Source organism: Athene noctua, chromosome 6 (assembly GCF_965140245.1).
Source record: "Athene noctua chromosome 6, bAthNoc1.hap1.1, whole genome shotgun sequence".
NCBI classification, from domain to species: Eukaryota; Metazoa; Chordata; class Aves; order Strigiformes; family Strigidae; genus Athene; species Athene noctua.
Window position 1 is genome coordinate 28019800 of NC_134042.1, and position 22600 is coordinate 28042399.

Genomic DNA, 22600 nt, shown 5'->3' on the forward strand with positions numbered 1-22600 from the left:
GGGGGTAGACAGTGGGATGATGGTCCTCTTTACCCACTGCAATACTGGTGAGCTGTTGCTCTAAGTCCTTCTGTGGTTGAGTGGGTCAGGATATGCCTATGCCATTGCCACATGAAAACAGGCACAGAGACCTCAATTGTCCCAACAGTGGCAGTGGGGGCAGGCAGGGCTGGTGGGAAGCTTAAACTTTAGAGCCATCTCTTCATCACCCTTCTCTCTATTAACTTCTAGTGAGTGCTACTGTGAAAGCTTTCAGAAGTCACTTCAGTCAGTGAGGTACAAGTTTTAAGAGTAAATAGTTAAAGAAGGATTTAATGATGTTTTACAAGCAATTTTCCTTTCCACAAGGGTCTTGCTCCTTCCTCACTGTGGTGTTAGTGCTAGAGTTACAGACACCTGTTGGTGGGAAGCCCTGCTCAAGGAGATTGCAGCTGCTTTCCTGACAGCTCAGTCTGGAGCCTCCTGAAAGTAGTTCCCCACCCCAGTCCTAGAGCTGTGCTTGTTTTCTGGCTCTTTGGATAGCTGCAGCATTTGATAGCACCACTTACGCTAGCCTTCCCCAAAGGGCTGGGCTGGGCCTTTCTACCCACTAACAGCCTTGATTCTTTCTACACTTCTTTTCAGGGGAGTGTTGTGCTACTGATGAAGCAGTGTAACACTTGTCAGAAAACCGAAGTGTTCTCAGACCTCTCTGAGACCTAGAGCCTAGTAACAGTGGGGTTCCCAGAAGTCAGAACAGCATGGCCTTAAAGTCATCTGGATGCATGGATCTAGGCCATGCAAAAACTGAGGGTTGGGAGTGGGAGTATCCTTGAGAGAAACTGAGTCTTATTTTATCACAGCACTGACAATGGAGCTAAACTTTCTGAAATACTACATATTTTTGTTAGAACTGGGTTTACTCTTTTTTGTGAATTTGTTAGAAACATGATGGAGCTTAGCTCTACCAGAATTTATGTTGCAGTATTGATGTGCCACACCCTCACATAAGCAGTGTTATTTTGATGGCAGAGAATGGATTCTTACCCCCAAACAAATCAGGTCTTTTGTCGAGTGTAAATCCTGGAAGCACCACCCACAAGTGACTGAACTCAGGCCTTACAAGTTCCTAACTGTACATCCTTAACTGTGATGTAACCTGCAAAGCACGATATCCATACTGCTGCAGTCTGTCCTTCAGAGCTCTCTTTGTAGTCTGTACTTTTCTGCTATGCTGTATGACCAGGAGGACAGTCCATGGCAAGGTCACTGAACTTGCTACTGATCCAAGATAAGGTTAATCCAGAAGAGGATGCCAGTTTTCTCAGTTCAACTGAGTTCAGTTCAACTCAGTTCAACACTGCAACATCTGTCCTTTCCTTTGCACTCCATCTACATGTAACAATTTGAAATAGGCAGCAGTAGCAAGCCAAGCATCCATCTGAATCTGTCCTCTGGTCAATTTTGTGTGGCTGTAAATTAAGATATTTAGCGTCTGGATGCTGTTGATGATGTTAGCTGTAAAGGTACCACAGTTACCTGTCAATATTATAGGTCACTTGCAAGCCACAAACTGCCTTTGCGTAATGTTTGCTATGCAGCAGACTGAAAGTTCAGGTGCCACTGTGAATCATATGATAAATACAAGCAGCAGTCAGCAAGGGAGACTGAATGTCAGGTTTTATTAAAGTGGATGAAATCCAGAAAAAAATTGTAAAAGCCCCTTAGATAAAACTAGGATGCATTCTCACCATGACTTTTTTTAATTAATTCAGAGTAACTGGAAAGCTCTTGAGAATAATTAGTAGCTTCATATAGAGCACATTCAATAACTGGACAGACTTGATGGAAAGGACGGGAAGTGTGTTGGGGGGAGGAAGACTTCAAAACAGATGGGGCAAGTGAGGGGTCAGCTGCAAGCTAATGATGCTTTCTTGAGAGCAGGGCAAAAGAGATGTTCAGCAGTGTTAGATCACCAGCACAGAATGGCTTAAAACAAAATGCTTTGTTTGACCTGGTAATTAAGCACTTTCCCGCAGGATGTGACTGAGGCCAATAGCTTAGAAACCAAAGGAAGTGGATGTTTTAAGAAATGAATGACAGGTTGAGTTCAAGGTCTCTTAATCCTCAGCTGTAGCCAGCCAGGAATATGCTCTTTCAAGATTTAGTTTCACAATTATGTACATTAGGAGGCATTTACTACTTATGTATCTAATATTGATGACTTCTCAAGATGGACACAGGAGCAGACATGAGCCCTCTACTAGGGTTACTATTTCAAGCCTTCTGTTATGTTTCTCTGGGTGGTAGAATTTCTGCCCCTTGTCTTTCTGTATCTCTAGTTTAGCAGATGCTGCAAGAAACTGGAAGAAAATGACCAAACAGTTCTCCCCTTCTTGCACTTGCTCCCCGTCTTTGTAACAAGATGAGTCACTTCAACACAAAGTTTAGCTTCCTTGCTAACAAGACAGCGTAGCAGCCCCCTGTCACAGCGAGATCAGTGCAATCCAGTTTTATGCCATAAGAAACCTGAGGGAACAATGAAAGACAAACTTTCACACTTCCAGTTCTTTCCTCCCTTATCTGCCTGCCCTGTCTTCCTTTAACCATAAGGAAGAAAAGGCTGGAGATGAGTCTCTTGCACTTCTGTGGTCTTCAGAGCTACAGAGAAGGAATGAAAATAAGGAACTAGACTGTAACTCATACTCCTTAGTGCCTGCAGAACAAAAAAGATGGATCTTGAGGAGTCCTATTAATTATTTAATGTTAAATGTTAATATGATCGCTCATGTAGCTCTGGGGTGTAAATTTCACTGTTTAATAGGTGTCACCTGATGTCTGTTCTGCAGTATAAGTCCTTGTGAACTCTGTGGAACTGCATCCATACTCTAGTATTGTTCTGTGTGAAGTCTAAGTGAGTTTTGGAAGACTTGGAACAAATGGTGACCTACTACTAGCAAAGCTATTTCAAATGTAATGCAAACCTCGAAATAAAAGTTCCTCTTTATACTTTTATGTAGGCAAGCCCCTGGCCAACTGCAATTATTTTTATATGGATTAGTGAGCAAAACTTTCTAATACCTTGTCATTCTGATACAAACCACATATACTAAGGAGTGGAGTTTGGTGTCCATCAGTCCGTGACACACTAGCCTTTTTTTAAACTCTGATACAATAAGCTAAATGAGTCTTTAGGAACATAAAGTATGTTAGCAAGTGTTTTAGCTGGGAGTGGTTTTTTTCAGTTGACTATTTTACCTGTGTGCCACTGTCTGTATGGGTCAGTACACAGTATGCTTGGATCTACCAGAATAAATTACTCCAGAACTGTGGCTGAAACATAAATTTCTCTTTATGCAGTAGCTGTATTGCTGTTATCAGATCTGCTCAATGTGAAGAATTTTTCTAAAAGTATTTCAGATGAAAGCCTTAATCAGCTGCCTGCCTATTAAGGTAGGTTCACGTGTGGTGGTGTATGGACATGACTTGTCCTTAAAATTGCAGAGTTCAAGAAACCATAATGTACAGAAGAATGCTCTGTTGCTAAAGGGCAAGAGTTTGGAGTTGATGGGCTCGACCTTGCTCTAGTGGCGCTGGCTAATCGCTTCAGGTGGTTGCTTTAGTCACTTGCTCCTTCTGAGTGAAGTATTTCAAGTGGTCCTGATGATCAGGCCCTACATATAAGCAGGAGGTGCCCTGTCCCATGTGTACAGTGTGTGCATGTCTGTCTGAAATAACACCACATATTCCAGTGGTCTTGCACTGTTGTCCTGTCAACATTAAGACCTGCATTATGAATTTATAACTTAACCCAAGAAAGCAAGTGCTATTCTGGCTTGGTGTTTGTTCTGCCAGAGCAAGGTGGAGACAGTCCCTCTACAGCCAAGCTGAACTCCTTAGGGAATTTAATATTTTTGTCTGTTTTCTGAGCAGGTGTTTACATGTATCACAACCAGTCCCCTTCAGTGGTGCCCTGGCCCCATCTGCTCAAGAGCAACTCAACTTAGGCCAAGAAGGCTACTAAATCCCCCATAATCTCTGCAAAGCAGAGTTTTCCTCCATGTCAGGGTTGAGATGGTGCTAGCAGGACCAGAGTGGTCCCCTTCCATGCACATCAGTATTCTACTCTAGCACTATTAGGGTGCTCCAAAACTATTTGCATCTTTATCACTGGTACAGCTCTGAACTAAGAAATGGAAGGTTTCTTTCTTTAAGAACAATATTATGTGTGTCTTTTTGTAATTAATCAGTGGGGTTCTGTGTTCTTACGTAGCCAACACAGAACTTGTATTTAGATTTAGTTCTTACTGCACCTCCCATAGCCCTCATGTGGATACTTCTTCTGGCTCCCTTTGACACTTAAGACAATAAAATTCCCTCTGTACTGCTCTCAGCTTGTGCAGAGAAAACAAGATGTCTGTACTGTCTTTCTTTCCATTTTAAACTTCCCCACTGTCAGTCAGCTGAGAAGTGAAAGGCACAGCCTTGAGTGATGATATCAGACAGATGATGTATAGATGCCCTGTACTTGAAACACTATGGACATGGAAGAACTCTCATTCTCCTTCAATCATCTGAACAGGTGAGTATGTCTGTACACACAGAGGCAGCTGCCAGAGAGTAAGAAGTACATATGTGGCTGTGTGGCAAAGGCTGAAACTCATCTTTGCCTCTTGAACTGCCATCAGTCAGGCTGGATCAAAAAAAAAAAAGTGTATGCAGCAACAGAAATTTTGGTTTTGAAACAATACTGTAAGGGTTAACACAAATCTCTGCTTGCACTGCTCTACAACATATGGTCCAGTCTCCCTTCCTGGCTTGAAAAGCAATTCTACTTAAGGTCTGTAGTTTAGTGGCCTTCCAGACTAATGACCTCACCAGGACTTCTCAAGACAAATGCTGGGTTAATAAAGGACAGTCAGCTGCAAGATTCAGTGCCTTTCCCCAGCAAGGGGGATCCAACTTTATTCAGACTATCATCTTTCAGGCATAACATACCCCCTCTCTCTAGGGAAATGAGTAATAGCTGGGACCAGGGCCAGGATGTAAGCAAGCCTACAGTGTGTAGAGGAAAGGAATAAATATCTCCTAACCTGTTACTCCAAAGAGAATGGTACATACAATAGTCCCTCTTAGCTAAGTTAATTATATGAACAACTTCTACCTTGAGGGGAAGTAATTGCACAGCACCTAGTAGATGGTATGAAGATACAAAAGAAAGTAGCCACTTCATAAGCCTGCATGGCCTGTGCTTAAGCCTAGGAGTTGACAGCAGACTTCAGCAGAGGTTGAAGGCTTCTTGCTCCACTATTAAATACAGAAAACATTAATAGTATTAGAAAAAAAGACTAAAATGCTGTGACTTCTGTAAACCTCTACTTTAGATGCTTGCTCAAAAATATCCTCTGCCTCATGTCTTAGATTTTACTAAAAATCAAGTCACTCCTAACCCCCTATAGACAGGTCAAGATGACTGCTAGACAATGGAGTGAGAATGGTGAAACAGTGACTTGGCCACAGCTGAGATTAAAAAAAAAACTTTCTGCTCCCTCTTCAATCAGGCTTTCCCCCTGTTACTGATAGTTCCAGCAGTTGTAGGTTTTTAAGTCAGTTACAGATTATGATACTTGGACCTTAGAGAAAAAACTTTATTGTGGAAAGGATACACAACTTAGCAAACTAGTAATTAAAAAAAAAAAAAAAAAATGGAAAAAGAAACCCAGTCAGCTACTACACTGAGAAGCTGAAGACCACAAAACTTACGGCTCTCACATGCCTAAAAGCATACAGAAATCCATTCATGAGAGAGTGAGACTGAGCCTTAAGAGCATCATTCATGCACAGACTGCAGGATTATGGAAGGCAAAGGCATATGTGGACAGCAGGCCTGGATTATATTTTTATTTTGGTAAAGAGTGACTGCCATCCTACCTCCAACCTCACACTGGGGGAGGAAAAGGAATAGCTTTAGAATGACTAACTTCTACATTCATCTACCCCCAGTTTATGAGCAGCTCCTGAATGCAGTCAATAATTGAATAAACTTAAGACTGCTGTGGGCAGCTTTCCATCCAGAAAGGAAGGACTAAAAAACTAAGTAACATTACTAAGGCTTGAAGTCAAGTCTTCTTTGTGTATAACAGGAAAGACTGGATGGAACAAATGCATCTTTTGTTGTAGCACATGCCAGTGTCTAGTCTAGTCCTTCTCCCATTTGCCACCTCAGCACCTTGAAAACTGTCGCTTGTCTAACGAAAGTTAGGAGAAATTTTCCATCTCTACTGTACAGCATTCCTATTCCCTTAGAGCACAAGAATGTGTAGCCTAGGTCTGAAATAATAAATACACTTTTAAATAAACAAAAGGAAGAACTTCAAGACTAGAATGACATTTTCAGTGGAAGTTGGAGGACAGCTTGCCTTAACAGAAGAAGCCAAACTTGTACAGCTGCCAAAAGGAAGGAGCTTGAGGCGTGAAGCCAGCTGTTAAATCACTCATCTTGGTTATCACTACAGCAAGGTGAGTTCTCTATAGAAACTTGGTATCATACTTTGAAACACAATGCAGTACATTCAATGGCAGAGATCACACAGCTTGCACATTTCAGTGTGACAGTGCTACGGAAAGCACCACAGGCCAGGCAGCTACAGTCTGGGAAGGAGCAGGTCATAGCCAGCAATTGAATTAACTTGCACAACAGGAAGCCTACTGAAAGGAGAGGGTATCCCACTAAGGCTTGTGTGCTCCTCCTTCAGATGAGCCACAAAAGGCTTCATCTGCATTTGGATGAACCATGGATATATCTGCAAATTCCTAACAGTACATCAAATAAATGTTCATTAATGAAGTGGTGGCAATGGGAAAAGAAATTGCATCCTGCTTTGCAGACTGTTTGCCAACACCACTCACAACTATCATTAGGAGCATAACACATACCTTGACCCACTCTTAAAAGATTCTCTCTGAGATGCCAAATTGTTTTTATAGCCTCTAAGAGATTCCTCAGAGAAGAGGAACTACAGTCAATTTCAGAGTTCTGTGCTTCACAAAGCGGGTGGCATACAGGGCACTTAATGATAAACTTTTTTTGGTCGTATATAACAAGAGTTATTCCCATCTAAGTATTGGTTTCAGAGCTCTCTCCCCTCCCACTTAACTCCTCAGGGATGAGGAAACCCACTATCTTATAGCTCTTGACACTATTCAAATGCTGAGTTTATAGTAAGACTTGGCCCTAAAGAATTCCACCCATAGCTTTTAACTGAAGAAATACAGCTGCAGAAAAAAATAAACATCAGTAACTCAGAAAGTTAACTGGTTATGGCAGTCGTGGGAAAACAGCTGCTGGAGAGACACCTCATAAGGAACAGGCATGGAGAAAGAAGACTTCAAGCAGCAGCCAAGTTTCATTTATTAAGAAAAGGAAAGAAACCAGTGCAATTATATTGTTTACCACTCCTCCCATCCAATGTAATTGAGAAAACTGATTATAAAGGGCATCCTCCTGAACTGATGAGCTTAAAACTCTGAGAAAGTGAAGGATGTCCAACTTCTATCTAAATACCATAACTAAATACAGCCTAGCAGCTGTGGTGCAATCTAAGCTGTTGTCTAGCAAAGATACTTTGTCAAATACGTGTTTGCCTCTACAGCTGCATGTTCCTGCAGCTTAGGAGACTGATAACAGGGTGCGTATACAAACTGCCAGTGGACTCTCACACCCCTTCCTCTAAGTACCAGTCTCCCTGAACTCTACATCACTACTAAGTTGATGTAGATAATCCTAGCTCTATGATACCTTCCCTGTCTGAGTATAGCAGCTATTCCTGTTGTTTCACTTCCATAACCATTTACAGACCCCTCTGTAATACATCAGAAAGCTGTGCTAATGGCAACTTAGGACAAGAAACAGTGTTAAGAGCTACATCTGGAATCTTAGTCCTGTGTCCCACCACAAGTTGCTCATTACCACAGCCTCTTATTGTTTCCCTGTGTGCTATTCTTAAAGAACCACAGAACATACTCTTTTCTCCCTACAACTATATACTAGTTGCTATTTTAGAGGTAGGGACTCTTTCCACCCACCCCATCTCCAATCTTCTATATTCCCCCACAATCAGAGGCATTAACAAGTCTCCAAATCCATTTGATGTTAACTCCAAATTGCTCTAGAAAACAGGATTTTTTTTCTTTCCTGAAACAGGATAAGTCTGTAGGAGTCTGTACCACAGCTTCAAGGGACCACGGTCAAAACAACCACAGCAATCAACTCTTCAACTCTGCCTCTGTGTGTCTGCATGCAGTCACTAGCAATGGTCTTGCATTTCTGCAATAGTTTCACCTAGAAATACCCAAGGAAGCATGTATGAGCCAGGGATTTGGGAACTGCAGGTCCCTCTGGGAGTTTTCTAACCTTCAGAAAGAAGGATCAGAAGACTTGCAGCATTGTCCTGGGGTTTCTCAGCACGTGACTCCATATCCTGTGTTCAACAGCTTAACCATTCCAAGTTCATACCATACTATTTCATGTATCAAAAAAGAAAGCATTAGCTTGACCTGTGGAAGATTAGATTTTCCAACAAAGTACAGCTGGAACCTTAAAACCTCCCTGAGAGATGCCTTCATGCAAATTACCTAAAAGAAAAGTTAAGTCTTTGGTTTAAATAAAATAGAAGAAGCACTTCTGATGTTGAAGCACTGCTCCTGTGCCTCGGTGCAGGAGCAACCAGTCCATCTGTGGGTGTACAGCCCATCAGACCTAGCCAGCAGTAACAACTGAAGCAGAGAGCCAAAGATGTGAATGCCAACACTGTGTGTCACAGCATTTTTTTGTCTTGCTTTTGGTTGGTTGTTTTCAAACCTTTAGTGTCTTCCAAGTTTCCTACTACAATGTTACCAGCTGGTGGGAGTTATCTGCAACCAGGCTGCTTTCTGGCAACCTATTTTCAAGCCTGACAGAAAACAAAGCTCTCAGTTCACCAATTTTCAATACAACCAATTACAAAACCAAAGAGTACTTGCAGAAATTAGTCCAACTGTCAAATAAACAGAGCCATAATAATACACAGCTCCCCATGTACAAACACTAGTGTCACACCAGAACTACCACCTGTGAAACTAAGGGTAAACAAAGCCACAGACTTATTCACCTTCAGATTGCTGTTCACTTATACAGACTCCTACATGTTATTCCAACTCGGGTAGCAAAAGCCAGCCACAGATCACCAGGCAAATACCACAACATCTGGCAGGGGCAAGAAGGGAATATACAGTCCTTAAACAATCATATGGGCGCAGAACACAATCCCCACACACACCCCCCTTGTTTCTGTACAGTTTACAGAAATGAGCTGTAAAAACATGAGCAGTACTTGCTTTCTTTGGGAGGAGAGGAAGGGTTCCTGAACAGAAACTATTTTGCAAGACAAGTCCGATGCCAAACGAACCACCTCTGGTATCTGGGGATGTGCTGGGAGACAACAGCGAGGCCCGCTTCATCCCTCTCTTCAATCTTCACTACTATCTTGTGTAGCTAATTTGTCCTCTCCTCTTTCACATCCAAGCCCTCAAAGCCTTGTTGAGCAAGTCCTCATAGGGTTCAGCTGCCAGGAGCACAAGGTGCTGCAGTTGCTTTGTGTTTTTTTCTTAGATTATAAAAATTTTATTTTTCAGTAAGAAAGTAACATTAAAAATATTAAAGTCTCCCAACAGAACCCAGGAAGAAGGAAGACTATTTCAAGTCTCCTTGTACCTTCCCACAAAAATGTGAGGTGAGACCAGATTTCCCTGCCCCATTTATGGTAATGTTTCTACCAATATTGCTCTAATTTCTCAGGGAAAAACTGAGCACCAAATGTCAAGCTGAACTGGTGAATCTGCCCTAGGAACAGGTACAGTTCTACTGTTTTTGTACTGGCCAAGCCACTGCTGACAAAGTACACTGATATGATACCAAAGGTACACTGGGTACCAACGATTGACAATCTGGCTCCAAGTTACACAGCCTTGCCCTCCCTCCCAACACCTGTCAAGAGACAGGAGTCAGTCCTACCTACCTAAACATGGTTGGCTCCAGAAGACAGTTGCAAGAACTTCTGTCTGGTGCAGGAGAATGCTATGGATTGGCTATCTGATGCCTGGCAGGCTGAATGGAATCAGAAGGGCACAGAGCAAGTGACAAGTAGCTCTTCTATCTAATGGCTCTGCTGCCTCTCACATGCCTTCAATTTTCATCTCTCTTCTGGGACCTCCCAGAGCTACAGGCTCCTGGCGTTGCCATGCCTCACAGGATCTTTCCACCTGATATTCACGGGGAGGATTGTAAATATTTTTCCTAGAAGTGCCAAACTAGGTACTGTTCTGAGACTGCTAGAAAGGAAGGGAGCCTTCCCCAAGGCCTCTAGGCTTTTGCTGCAGTTCCAGAGCTCCTGCAGGTGGCTCTTAGAAGCCCTGGCTCTATTTCTGGCAATGCCATTCCCTGGTCCATTAACCACAGCAGGCAGCTTCCTGTAGAAACCGTTCAACTACACAAACCCCTCTGCCAGCAAGGCAGCCTTTTCACATTATTAAGTAAAAGCCATTTCCAAGCAGTTAGCAGAGCCAAGACTCTCAAAGTCAACATGACTAGTCCTGGAAGGACCACACTTCATAAACTATCACTGAGAAATTAAAAGAACCACTCCTTTGGTGTGAAAGAATACTGGTGTATACATCTCCTGCTCCTCAGTAGCAATTAACTAAGCAGAAGTAGGCAGTGTTGCCCCTCTCTTTCCCAGCTCCTTGAAGATCTCACACAAGGACAAATAAACACAGGAGTTATGTTGGTTCCTGCAGCACTAAAACATCTGCTAAACAAAACAGTGGAACAAGGATCCTTTTAAGGGATGTTAATGCCTGAATGCAACTGGAAGCCCACTGGGAACACAGCTCAGGTTTGCAGAGACCCACAAAATACCAATGCACAAAGCACTCCAACTCTCCCATCCCCGCTTTTTGTGAGGGTATGAGAGGACAAAGGGACTTTTAGGGCATGAAAAGGAAAAGTTTTCTTGCAAGCAGGTTGTGCATTCCAGAGCCTCAACTGCTGTATTCAGAACAGCTTTTCTTTAAGGAAAGGGAATCAACACTAACCCTCTCTAAGGCTGGAGATCTCCAAGCCAAAGCTAGCCAGCAGGCAGAGATGATCAGATGAACAAAAAGGATTTGGTAAGCCATTTGCCAGCAACAGGACATCTTCAGAGAGAAGGGAAAGGCGGCCAAGCAGCTTCAGGGCTCCATCCTGGTACAGCCTGCGACCTGACAAAGAAAACAGAAAGAAACATCAGTCCGAGACTGGTGCTGTAGATTAACTCTATACACATACAGAAGGATGTCTGTCAATGCTTCTATTCTTCCCCTGATGAATGAAGACAGCCTGCACAAACACTTGCATGCACCTTTCAGCCTAGATATGAAAGCAGTGAGCATCCTATAATACTGCTGTTCAATGGTTTCATATACTTGCAGGCACAGGAAACAAGTACACACTAAATTCACCAGGCAGCTGCTTACACGAGCAGCTCTTTTCACAGTACTAAGTCCTAGCAATAGCTTCAGATCCTCCCCTGAGGAAGAATTAATCTCTTCATTCCTAACCTCCTCCCCAAAGTTGATTCTGACACAATCCAAACCAGCTCAGAGACAGCTCCTGGATGCATTTACATGCAGTCTTTCATCAGCATAACTCCTGTTTCAGGTAGCAGAGAGGTGATGCCATTGTAAGGTAACCAGAGTCACCATCTTCTAAGGCCACTGTGTGGTATCAGTCAGACCAGAAGTCCAAGCCTTGAACTTAGGACCCAGCACTACCTGTTATCAGGAGCACAAGATAGTTATACAAAAGAACAGAATCCTTTCTGTTCTAGCTTCCTCAAAAGCCTACATGAACCTAAGATAAACAGCTCCAGTTTTTCCACAGCAGAGGTAAACAGTGTCTTTTCATGATACCTGAGAAAATGCAGCTTCCACTTCATGCATCATTTCAGTTGAAGTCACACCCTGTAGATCCAGCCCAGCTTAACACAATGCACTGCCTGACACCAAGCTGCATTCTGGCATGCCCCACAGCCCTCTCCCAATGTTACAGGGATAAGCCCTACACTGCCACACTTACCCCCCCTGTTACCATTCTCCACAGGCTCCGCTGAGTAGAAGATATAGTCTACAGTGGCTCCAAGCCCCATGGGCATCGTTGTGACCTCTGGGCGTCCCCTCTGTGGCAGGAAGTGGCTGTAGACAGAGGTCAGGTTGAGGCCATGCTGGATAACGCCTGAGGACCTGCACATGAACAGCCACCATTTACCAAGGAAAGAAAGAGAATGATGCAGTGTTCAGTACTGCAGTCACAGCTGAAGTTGGATGTTCCCTTGCTGATGTGACTGTCCAAAGTATTTCTACTTCATGATCACATAAAAGACAGTCTTTCAGAATTATTCACTCCACTTACACCAAAGACAAAGTGGACAATGAACTTCCAGGGTCTCCAATACCCAGTCCTGTCCAAGTCCTTCATTTCCAACCTCACCAACACAATGCTGACAGAACAGTACCCAGCTGCTGAGAGAATCCTGGGTGGATCTGTCTCTTCCAGATAGCCCTCCTTACTCTCTTCCACCCTCACATTTATTTCAGTCTTTACTTCAGCCAGATTTTCAGTGCTCAGGAAAACCAAGACTGGGCTTGAAGAGTGGGGCCATGGAAGGTGCACCAAGTTACCTTGGGACAAATGGCTGGGGATCAGGGTCTTTCACCGTGGCAGCAGGCTTGGGCCAGTGTGCAGGGCGGTCTGCAAAGGAGCAAAGAGATTCCAGCCAGACCTACACAGATCCTGGAACAGGCTGCTCATCCCAAGTCTGACAAGCTTCTCCTGAGACCAAATGAATCTTTTGCCCAAGAAGAGCAGATAGCTTCCAGTCACAGGTACCTTAAAGAAAAATATTCAAAGGGAACCCCAGGAACATCTTAAGAACAGATCAGTGCAAACAACTGAGAAATCATATTCTGTCCTGCTAAGGACATGTCCTTAAAGCATTTAATATTATCAAAGCTCAGGGTACTTCAACCTTTTCTCTCAAAGAAAGTTCATCTGCCTTCATCTACAGCTTTCTCAAACAGTGTCTAGAAAGGCAGAACAGAAGTGGAGAAAGCATTATCAGCCATGTGACAAGACCCAGAGGTGAGGCAGTGTCTACTAGGTACCAGCATCTGGAGACATCTATGTTGTGGCCATTGTGACATTAAAGTCTTCAGGTTTGTTCTCTCTCACCAAAAATCTTGAAGCAGAAAAGTGTATATATACATATATAATTTCACTTTATATGAAACAGCCTCCGAAAGAGGCTGAATCTCAGTGCATCTCAAGGAACACTGTCAGTGTGTATGAGGGTGGTAAGACTAATCTTCTGAGCTCTCACAGAATCCATCAGTAATCACACAGCCATGGAAGGCAGCCTTCTACCTTCCCCTTTTCTCACCACGCATTACCTCTACCTCACGTTTTCATCAAAATCGAGCTAGGAGAGTCACAAGCTGAAAAATCTCCCATTAATACCTGGTTTAGCATCTGTCACACCTTCCAACAGGACCAGCTGTGGTGGTCGTTCACAGGCAACATCGCAAAATTGAAACTGAAGCAGGAAGTCCCGGCTGTACTTGTGTCTGCCTGCAGAGAAACATACAAGTTACAAGAAGAAAATAATTGCAACAAAGTTGCATCTACAGATAACACCTGCATCTCCATCTAAAGATGACCTTTGGACCTCTTAGAGCTCTTTAGTTCGAGAGAGGTTTTTGTGCCCAAGCACTTTGATACCATGAGAACGGGAATCACTTAATAAGAACCTAAATGTAGAACAGAACAGACGCATAAATGTAGAACAGAGCAGTTCTTGCTATCTCTTTAGGTAATGCAACAGTCACGGCCAACATCTTGATGAAACAAATTAAGAATGTCACCTCTGAGACACCACAAGTTCAAGGGACTTTTAAGCAGATCGGTTAGTGTTCAACTCAAGGAAATGTTTGCCATAAAAGAAAAAGCAACTCTGGAGATCAGGCTGAATACAAGTTCTACATTCAAGATTTCAGCAAAAGCTATTTAGTGTGGGCTTCTTTTTTTTAACCCTCTCTAAGGACAGCAGAGAACAGTCATGACTGCAACTGGGCTCTGAGGAATTATTTCCTAATAGTGGTGTGCACATACCAGCCAAAACCGCTCCCAAAAACGCCAGCAGCTGAAAGTTGTGGCTGCTGAACATGGTTTACAACTGCACAAAAGCGTAAGTCTGAGAATATGAAAGAGGTATGTAGAGCAATGATAGGGGAACATTCAGCTCATGACTACAGAAGGAAAATGGCAGAAATTGGGCTACAGCAACAGACTCCAGAAAAATTAAATTCAATTCATATACCAAGGAAATTGATAGAAGAGAATCTTTGCTTAGTGCCTCATGCAATACATGCCCAAGCTACTCAGAGAGACAGCAAGGACCACAAACTGTCCATCCTCAGCAAACTCATGTTCTCAGTGCACACTGGAGCTCACCAGGTTTCTCTGGCTGGCACAGAGTGACATACTGGCAGTTGTCTGTTACACCCAGTGAGCCTGGCCACAGCGGAGCCAGCAGTTTCCGTGAATACAATTGTTGGGAAAAGTCTTCCTGACCAGACACCTGCAAGGAGGCCAGAGACAGGAGAGGAAACATCAGCAACACAACAAAATTTCTGCAAGCTACAATGTACATATATACACTTGCAACAGCAAGACAGGAAAATACTCTCACAGAAAGGCACAAACTAAGCTATTCAGCACATGGTGCAAATACAATAAACCTTCAGCTGTGGGAGATAGATACAGTTAGCTAAAAGTCCCCTGACAAGGTATTTTGCAGGCATGTATTACTGAACTGATGATTTAGCTTGAAAGCCAATGATGCAGTTGATCATCAATACACAGTAACAGGTACCCACAAGAGACTCTACCATAGGTGCCTATTTCAAACTGTTTTCAGATCAAACATTCACATAATGCTTCAGCAAATCTTGGTGGAGTTGTATTCCCCTACACTTCCAGTCACGCAGGCACAAAAATCCCATCTCAAATAAAAACCAGGACCTGACATTAGGTGGTCTATTATCACTGGTTTGCCTCAAGAGAAACCAAAAGAGCAGTGATGGAAACAACACGCACACATTTGTCCGCTTCCTTCCCCACCAGTGCTGGAGGCATTAGGGAAGATTGATGAATAACCAAATTCAATATTTGGACTATTTCCTCATGAGAGGAAGGACACAGCCATGCATTTCTCTAGCATCATGCAATAATGAGCTACCCAATTCCAGTTCTGGCTGGCACCTACCTTCCAGGCTGGCATCCCATGGTAGGAAAGTTCACCGTTCCGGATGAACTTGTAGAGTGGAGAATCAGGTACAGAGTTCAGGTCTCCACACAAGATGACAGGATAGTAGCTGCCTTTAGTAGTTTTTGCAATCTTGTCGATCTCTGCTAGGAGCAAAGCCATCTGGGCCAGTTTGATATCTCCCCGCCGGGGATTGAACAACACATGAGTGTTGGCCACACACAAAGGACTGACTGCCTTCCGATCTAGGCCCTCCGGGAGCAGAGGCTGCAGCAGCAGCACCAAGCCCACATTATCCCGATTGAGGACATCCAAGCCAGGCCGGAAATATTCTATGGGACTGAGGCTGATCAGCTGGAACCTGCTGTGCTTATAGCATACTGCACAGCCATCTGTCTTCGTCCCAGTTCTCCGTTTATAGAAGCATGCAAAGCCTGAAAAGAAGCCATCACCTATTAAAAGGTTTATCCAGTCACTACCTCAGGGTCCCTCCATCAGCTGGGGAGTTCAGCAAGTTTATGTAGCAGATGAGATTCCTACTACATCTGGATATGGCATTATACCCAATTCTGTTCCAATAATCACAGTTTATCATTTATCATTGAGGATATTTTCTCCCTCCTTGTCCTTCTAGGACCTCTCACTTTTATTACACTGATCTGTCAACTATGAGAAAGATCAATTACAAAAGAAAGGGTGAAAGTCTAGGCAGACAGTTCAGAAGTAGGGCCAGCTGCCATGTGACAAACAGGAAGAGCTCTCTTGAGGCCACGTGCTTTGAAGATGTTAAGCAGGAAGCATTGCTTGGCCAGTTCCATGAGCTGAAGATACAGACACACAAAAGCAGGACATACCCATCTCCTTGAATCTCGGCTCCAGCTGCTCCCAGTAATGGTTCTCTTGCACCTCCTGGAGACACAGAACCTGGAAGGAAGGCAAAGACCTCACTCGCTCCACCAGTATTTGCTAATTACCTTGTATTGGGGAAGGAAGAAAGTGGAAAAATGCACTCACATACCAACCCTGCAACCAGAAAGGTCATCACTGCAACTCTGTCTTGTACTTTCCAGATAGAGAGCAATAACCTTCTGGGTCACATTAGTTTATCATTCAGTTTTCCAGTGACGAGGCAGAAGATCCTTCATCACACAAAGAGGACTCAATGAATAGAAAAAGTCATGAAGTCCTCTTCTATGCAGGTTTCCCCTTCTGTGCTGCCTTGTAAACCTGGTCCTTTCCTCCCCAAACACACATCATCTCTTCTTCCTCTACTTCTGCTGTTTAAAGAAGTTAAGCCCTCCTATCAAAGTATGACTAGTTTCTACAGTAACACAATCAAAGCAAGACAGACACCAAAAAAACATATGAATAAGGCCTCCAACACTCTAAGAGGAATCAGCGTTCAGTTACCAAGCAGGTAGTATCTTCCTAGAACTCCTCCCTCATGTTCTCTTCTTTTTTTTTTTTTTTTTTTTTTTTTTTAATTAATGCTCTTAGATCAAACAAGGAATTCAAATTCTGGTGACAATGATGTGCAAACAGCTCAGTCATACTCACATCGGGATCCCAGTGCTGGATCTCCTGCAAAAGGTTTGGAAGGCGGTAGTTCCAGTTCAGGATGTCTGGATGACAGTGTAGGTAGAGATCAAAGCCCTGCTCCACCAGGTCCTGGGCAAGGATGTTGTAAGACATGACTCGAAATTCAAAAAGAGGAGTGTTTTTTGAGACCTGCTCCAGCACATAGGGCTGGACAGAAAGATCTTCCCAGTCTCTCCATAAAATCTCTACATGTAAGAGACAAAAAGCCAAGTTACAGCCATGCTGGGTACCCTGGTGATACTTTTGCCCCCCTGGAACCCAGAAAATAGCCATTCTCATTCTCTAAGCTAGAGTGTTGTAGCCTCTGAGCAAATCCTCACCCACTCTAGTTTTCTGGTGCTCTTTTTGGATGCCTTTGGATAATTGTCAATGGGGATAACACAACAGAGGACCAGTCAAGCATACTGAAACACTTGACCAGCTTTTGCGTGCTTTTTATATTATAAAGCCAGTATTTGAGAACAGTTCCTAGGAAATAAACATTTATTGATGTTCAGACCAGATGGTCTAATAGCATAGACACTACCAGCTGTGACCAGCCCTCCCTCCGCAAAAACTGACTTCAGTTTTCACTAGCAGATCCTGTCAATTCTGCATGGACAGATACAATCAATGTCTTACTGACAGCAAGCCCAGACACAATAACCTGACCACAATCAGTACAAATGCAAATACCAAAATGAACATTAGATTCAGAGCTGTTACTACTGACCATGGTAGGGTACCCCTGCTGGAAGAGGACTAAATTGTATCGTATCCTGAATGGGCCAGGCTGGGGCTTCCGTTGGCACTGTCTCTGCATCACGTGCTAAACTCCAGGCCAGCACAGCTGGGTCTTCATTCTGCACTTCTACACCAATAGCAGCACAGCCAGCTATCTGGTGATCTGCCTGTGGCACCACAGCTGCCCAAGGGGCACTGCCTGCTACAGCCACCGTTTCCTCTGCTGCTAATTTTGCCAGTTCAGTCACTGCACGATCTTGCGGTTCTGCAGAAGCCAAGGCATGTAGCTCTGTGAGCTGCTGACCAGCACACTGGGTGACTTCTGGAGCTGAATTCAGGTCACTGAGGCTAGTCATCAATAGATCTGAACCTTCCAACCAGTCACTAGTGAGGGTAACTGATACTTTCCCCACTGCTGGAGCACTCTCGCTGGCTGGCAAATTCCCTGCTCCTTCCTCCAGCCACTGCTGAAGAAGGGCTTCTTGCTCTTCTGGGACCGACCTTCCTCTGGTCGCAGCAAAGACGCCTTCTATCTGGGTGGACGTGCTCTTCGCCAGAAGCACATTCTTTCGACAGGTAAAGAAAGCATCTGCCATTTAAAAGCAAACAAAACCAACATGATAGATGGAAATCTTTTTTCACTTTTTTCTTTTTCCTATGCATTTGCTGAAACTGTGCAATACAACCATTCAGCAGAGCAAACCAAATGACTTCTCTGAAGAAAAACAGTTACAGTCTGAATAACTTAATCTGCCTTCCCCTGAACACTAGGCCACAGTCCAATCCTAGTTACGTTAGTCAAAGTCACTGAAACTGAACAGGATGGCAATGGCTTTACCAACTCTAAGGAATGCAGTTCTAACTTATACAGCATCACAGACAAGCTAAAAGGCCTTGTGGAAATTATCAACTCTCAACAACAAATGTAAAGGCACAGTCTGTAGAAGTTAGCTGATGGGGTCCACAGGCTAAGAAGTCAAGCTCCTATAGATTAGCACTTGGAGCACATTTCTTTCCAGGGATTAAGAAAGTAGTGTTCAGCTAAGAGGATCAAACATATCGCAAGAATGTGTAATGGAAGATAAACTGTTGTTATTAAGAGATGAAAAATAAAGACACAAAGGGACCAACTTATCCAGTTAAAAGCCTTATTAGAGGGCATATATGCACACAGTAGTCTTGGTAAGAATTACAGATCACCTAATGACTGACATCTCTGGTCAAAAAATTTAAAAATCCCTGCTGTTGATATCACACTTGAATATACTAATATTGGTGGGGTAAAGCAGAAAGAAAGGGACTCTCTTCACTTGTATCTATATAAGAGATGATGGCATTTACATTTTGCTATGAATTCTGCAGACATTAGTCCCTACTGTTGACTAGCAATTTCTGTAGTCTACAAATCACTTTTACTCTGCTGTATCCCTGTGACAGTCAGTCAGCCAAAGCAATAACATACAGGAGTCAGCAAAACCTGTGTATGCTTTTACTGTATCTTTCATGTCAAAGCTTTCTGTATGTGTCAGAAAAGGAGCTTTAAGAACCATACTCCTCTCCATAGTTTTGTAATTAAGCTCATGAACATCAGAAATACCAATGCACCAAGTTAATATTCACACACCACTAGCCAGGCACAGCCGTTACGAGAGCTGGTTACTACAGGATGGGAGCTGAATTTGAGAGGAGTCAGCTAGCTCTTCACTACAACCACAGTGTGCCAGTGGCTGCTACAGGCCTGGGGACAGGTTCAGGCAGGAGGGTGGCTTTATATCAATGCAGTCACCAGGGACTCTGAAGTAGCAGCAAGATCTAAGAAAATAAGTGAAATACTGATGTATGCAAAGCAAGAGTCCGTTCATGAGCCACGCACAGGTCCCTGGAAAGCCACAGACCTCAGAGTGGCCCATCTCCACAGACCTCCCCAAACCTGCAGCGCAGATCCGGGCCGGGAGGCTCGGGCCCCCACGCAGAATGCAGCCTGCCACTGCAGCACAAGTCGGCCACTGTTCCCTCCAAAAACCCAGACCCTCAGCTGCCCCGGGGCGCGCAGCCCCGGCCCGGCACAAGTGCCCACGCCACCTCGAGCAGGTGCTGCAGGCCCCCACCCGCCCCCTCTCCTGCTGCCCAGGGCGAGGGACCCGGGGCGCTACGGGGCAGCTGGCACGACCCTGGCTCCCAGCCGCCGAGGGCCCGAGAGCCGCACCCCCCTCAGGCCGCGGGGAGAGGAGGCGAAGGCCCCCGCCACCGGCTCTCCCGGCTCCCGCCGCCGCCCGCCCGCCCGCCCGCCCGGGGCCGGGTTACCTCGGAGGGCCCGGAGGAGCCGCGCCGCCGGCAGCAGCACGTAGCAGAGCACGGTGCCGATCATACCGCCCGGCGCGGCCCGGCCTCCACCGCCTCCGGCCCGGCCCCAGCGAGGCGACGCGACGCGCCGGCCCCGCCTCAGCAACGACCTTACGGCGCGGCCTCGGCCTGAGCCCGGGCGCCGCGCCGGCACTCACCGCGCCGGGCCGCAGGACTGGAGGCCGCCTCGGGCCCAGCCCGGGCCTGGGCCTCGGCCTCCTGCGCTGCTCCGGGGCCGCCCGCCCCCCGGAGGCCGCGGCCGGCGGGTGGGACGGCCTGGGCTGGGCCGGGCCGGGGTGGGGCCGTGCCCGCCCCGCTGTGGGGCAGGGGCGCGGCCGGGGGCCGGTCTCTGTGCGGCGGGGCCAGGCAGCACGGCTGTGCCCGGGGGTCAGCAGTTGTGACCCTCAGCAGGGTGACGGCGGCTTTCTGGCCTCGTCACCCTCAAATTTGCGTTTTCGAACAAAAGTTTTCACACCCCATCACTCGTTTCTCCAGAAAAATGAAGAGAAAGGAAAATTTCCTCGATTTTTTTCCCCTGGAAAGCCACCAGGGAAATAAAGTCCCATGTGCTCCAGATAAGTTAATAATCACACAGGCTTTGCAAGCACAGTTGATGATACTCAAGGTTTTGCAGCACACAAGCTCTACGTGGATAAAAGCCATTAGGGGTGGGTGAAATACCAGTGCGGGAGCGTGCTTCCCTCAGTGTGCTACTCACAGGTCAGCACAGCTCTGCCAAATCACTCCCTCTCACATGGATGTGAGCACACTGTGGCCTTTCCATGTTGAAACCAGACAGTTTCATATGAAAAGAGAAGTCCTCGCTGAAGTCCATATTTTTAATGTTTTGCTTTGTTCCACATTTAAATGTATACAACATCTAAAAGCAAATAGATCAAACTGAGCCCTGCTATGGCTTTTTACACCAAATACACAAATGTGTGATCTTGGTAGTCTTCTTCCAAACTCTCTTTAAGATGGGCACTTGTAATGGACTCAAGCCTCATGTCATGCCTGCCTTTTGTGCTGAGGAGTGCTGCCACACTGCTCCTTCAATGGCGACCAGCTGCTGTCTCCTAGGTTACTGAAATGGAATGAAAGGGCTCAAACAAATGAATTTCTAACAATTATTAAGACTAAACTGTGATGTATGAAAGCTTTGCTTCTGTTTTGCTTCATTTGTTTCTCAAGGACTCCTGACTCCTCAACTTTTTCCTTAGGTCCCTTTGTCCGTTCAGGTAAGATTGAAGCAGTCGTTAGGCTCCCTATGTAAATCACTGATAGCAGACTCAAGGCCTTCAGTGGACACTTGGGCAGCTCCTAGAATGAGATAAGGGGGGGCTCTAACACAGAGACACGGAGACCCTATTATAGGGAAACTGATTTTGCTGACTTAGAAGGCACCTGGACTTTTACTTCACAGCGCACGCTCTGGAAAGAGGGTCAACTAGTGAACACTGTGAAGAAGACTACTTACTTCCTCCCCCAACCACCGAAGACCCTCACCCTATTTTCACTACGCATGCTCGGATTATGCAAATGAACTCTGGGAACTCATTATCATAAAACACCCCTTTCTAGGAAATCTAATGAATATGTAGGATTGTGTGTATGTAAACTGATGTCCCTTGCTAATTCTTGGGAGCCCTTATGGTGGAGAATCCCCAGGGTGATCCCAGCACTGCCAATAAAAGAATACCTGCTTAACAGTTCTATTGGATTCTGACTGTTAATTTCTTTGTTTCATTACACTTAGATGAAACACTTGTTGAGGTACAACCTGCCTCTTACCCTGTTTGTGTATGGTGATTAGCATGATGGGTGTCCATGGCTAGGATCTGACCTGATGTTATAATGTATATAAATAATAATCCCACCAGTCTCATTTTCAGATCCCCAGTTATAAAATACCACGGACCATAGACTCAATGAATTGTCTCAAATCCCACAGATGTCCCTGGCAAAGTACAGAACTGGATGTGGTCTCACATCTCCTGCTGCAGTAAGCAAACCTCTGGAAACCTCTGGGAACTATCAGAAAATGGATGGTGTTCTCCAGAGGAAGGATCTGCAACATTAAGGACTGATGACTGGGGCATTTAAAACAAGGCTCTTCTTTAAAAGTAAAGATCTAAGAAAGTCTCTTCAGACCCAACCCACATCAGGATAATCAGACTGAAATCAGAGAAGAATGTTAACTGGTACCAAAAACAAGCAAGTATCCAGACAGCCACAGTTGTTTGGCCTACACTAGAAATAATATTTACAAACTTTGGCAATAAAATCAAAGCTGACAATGGTCATCTGCTTCAGGGTCAAACCTTCCTCTGGCTTTTGTGGCATTTTGTTCTATATCCAAACATAACCCTACCATGATCTCTAATGACTGGACTACTTGAGAGGTTTATGTAGAACCTAGGGGAATAAAACCTCTAAAAATACCCTATGCTTGGGGAAACGGACTTTTTCTTCCTCTCTATATAGCCCATATTACACTGTGTAGGCTACATAAACTTCAAAATCTGTACAAGAAATTATGTTCACTGACCATCACCCATAAT

At 44.7% G+C, this 22600-nt stretch overlaps 1 protein-coding gene across 4 annotated transcripts; it reads right to left on the bottom strand.

Annotated features, from left to right (window-relative positions):
- Positions 1 to 1638: 1638 nt before the first annotated feature.
- ANGEL1 (angel homolog 1) lies at positions 1639 to 20294 on the bottom strand. 4 transcript variants are annotated; one of them, XM_074910007.1, is made up of 11 exons: positions 20198 to 20294; positions 17686 to 18285; positions 16932 to 17158; positions 16229 to 16298; positions 15375 to 15808; positions 14561 to 14687; positions 13568 to 13678; positions 12733 to 12802; positions 12131 to 12294; positions 11110 to 11274; positions 1639 to 6687 (listed from the first exon to the last, which is right to left on the bottom strand). In XM_074910007.1, exons 2-11 carry the CDS (start codon positions 18050 to 18052, stop codon positions 6524 to 6526), a joined length of 1899 nt encoding a protein of 632 aa, XP_074766108.1. In that variant the 5' UTR covers positions 18053 to 18285; positions 20198 to 20294; the 3' UTR covers positions 1639 to 6523. The 4 variants fall into 4 exon arrangements, with proteins under 4 accessions (XP_074766108.1, XP_074766107.1, XP_074766105.1 ...); XM_074910006.1 differs by lacking the exon at positions 20198 to 20294 and adding an exon at positions 20001 to 20186 and having other exon boundaries at positions 1639 to 2508; XM_074910004.1 differs by lacking the exon at positions 20198 to 20294 and adding an exon at positions 20001 to 20186.
- Positions 20295 to 22600: the final 2306 nt, after the last annotated feature.

Excerpts from the sequence above, each read along its gene's own strand:
- ANGEL1 (XM_074910004.1), bottom strand. The coding sequence starts at position 20,064 with ATGATCGGCACCGTGCTCTGCTACGTGCTGCTGCCGGCGGCGCGGCTC. Across the intron at positions 16,299-16,931 it reads TCCAGCACTGGGATCCCGAT|GTTCTGTGTCTCCAGGAGGT; the intron begins GTGAGTATGACT and ends CCTTCCTTCCAG. Across the intron at positions 12,295-12,732 it reads CCCCAGCCATTTGTCCCAAG|GTCCTCAGGCGTTATCCAGC; the intron begins GTAACTTGGTGC and ends GTTCATGTGCAG.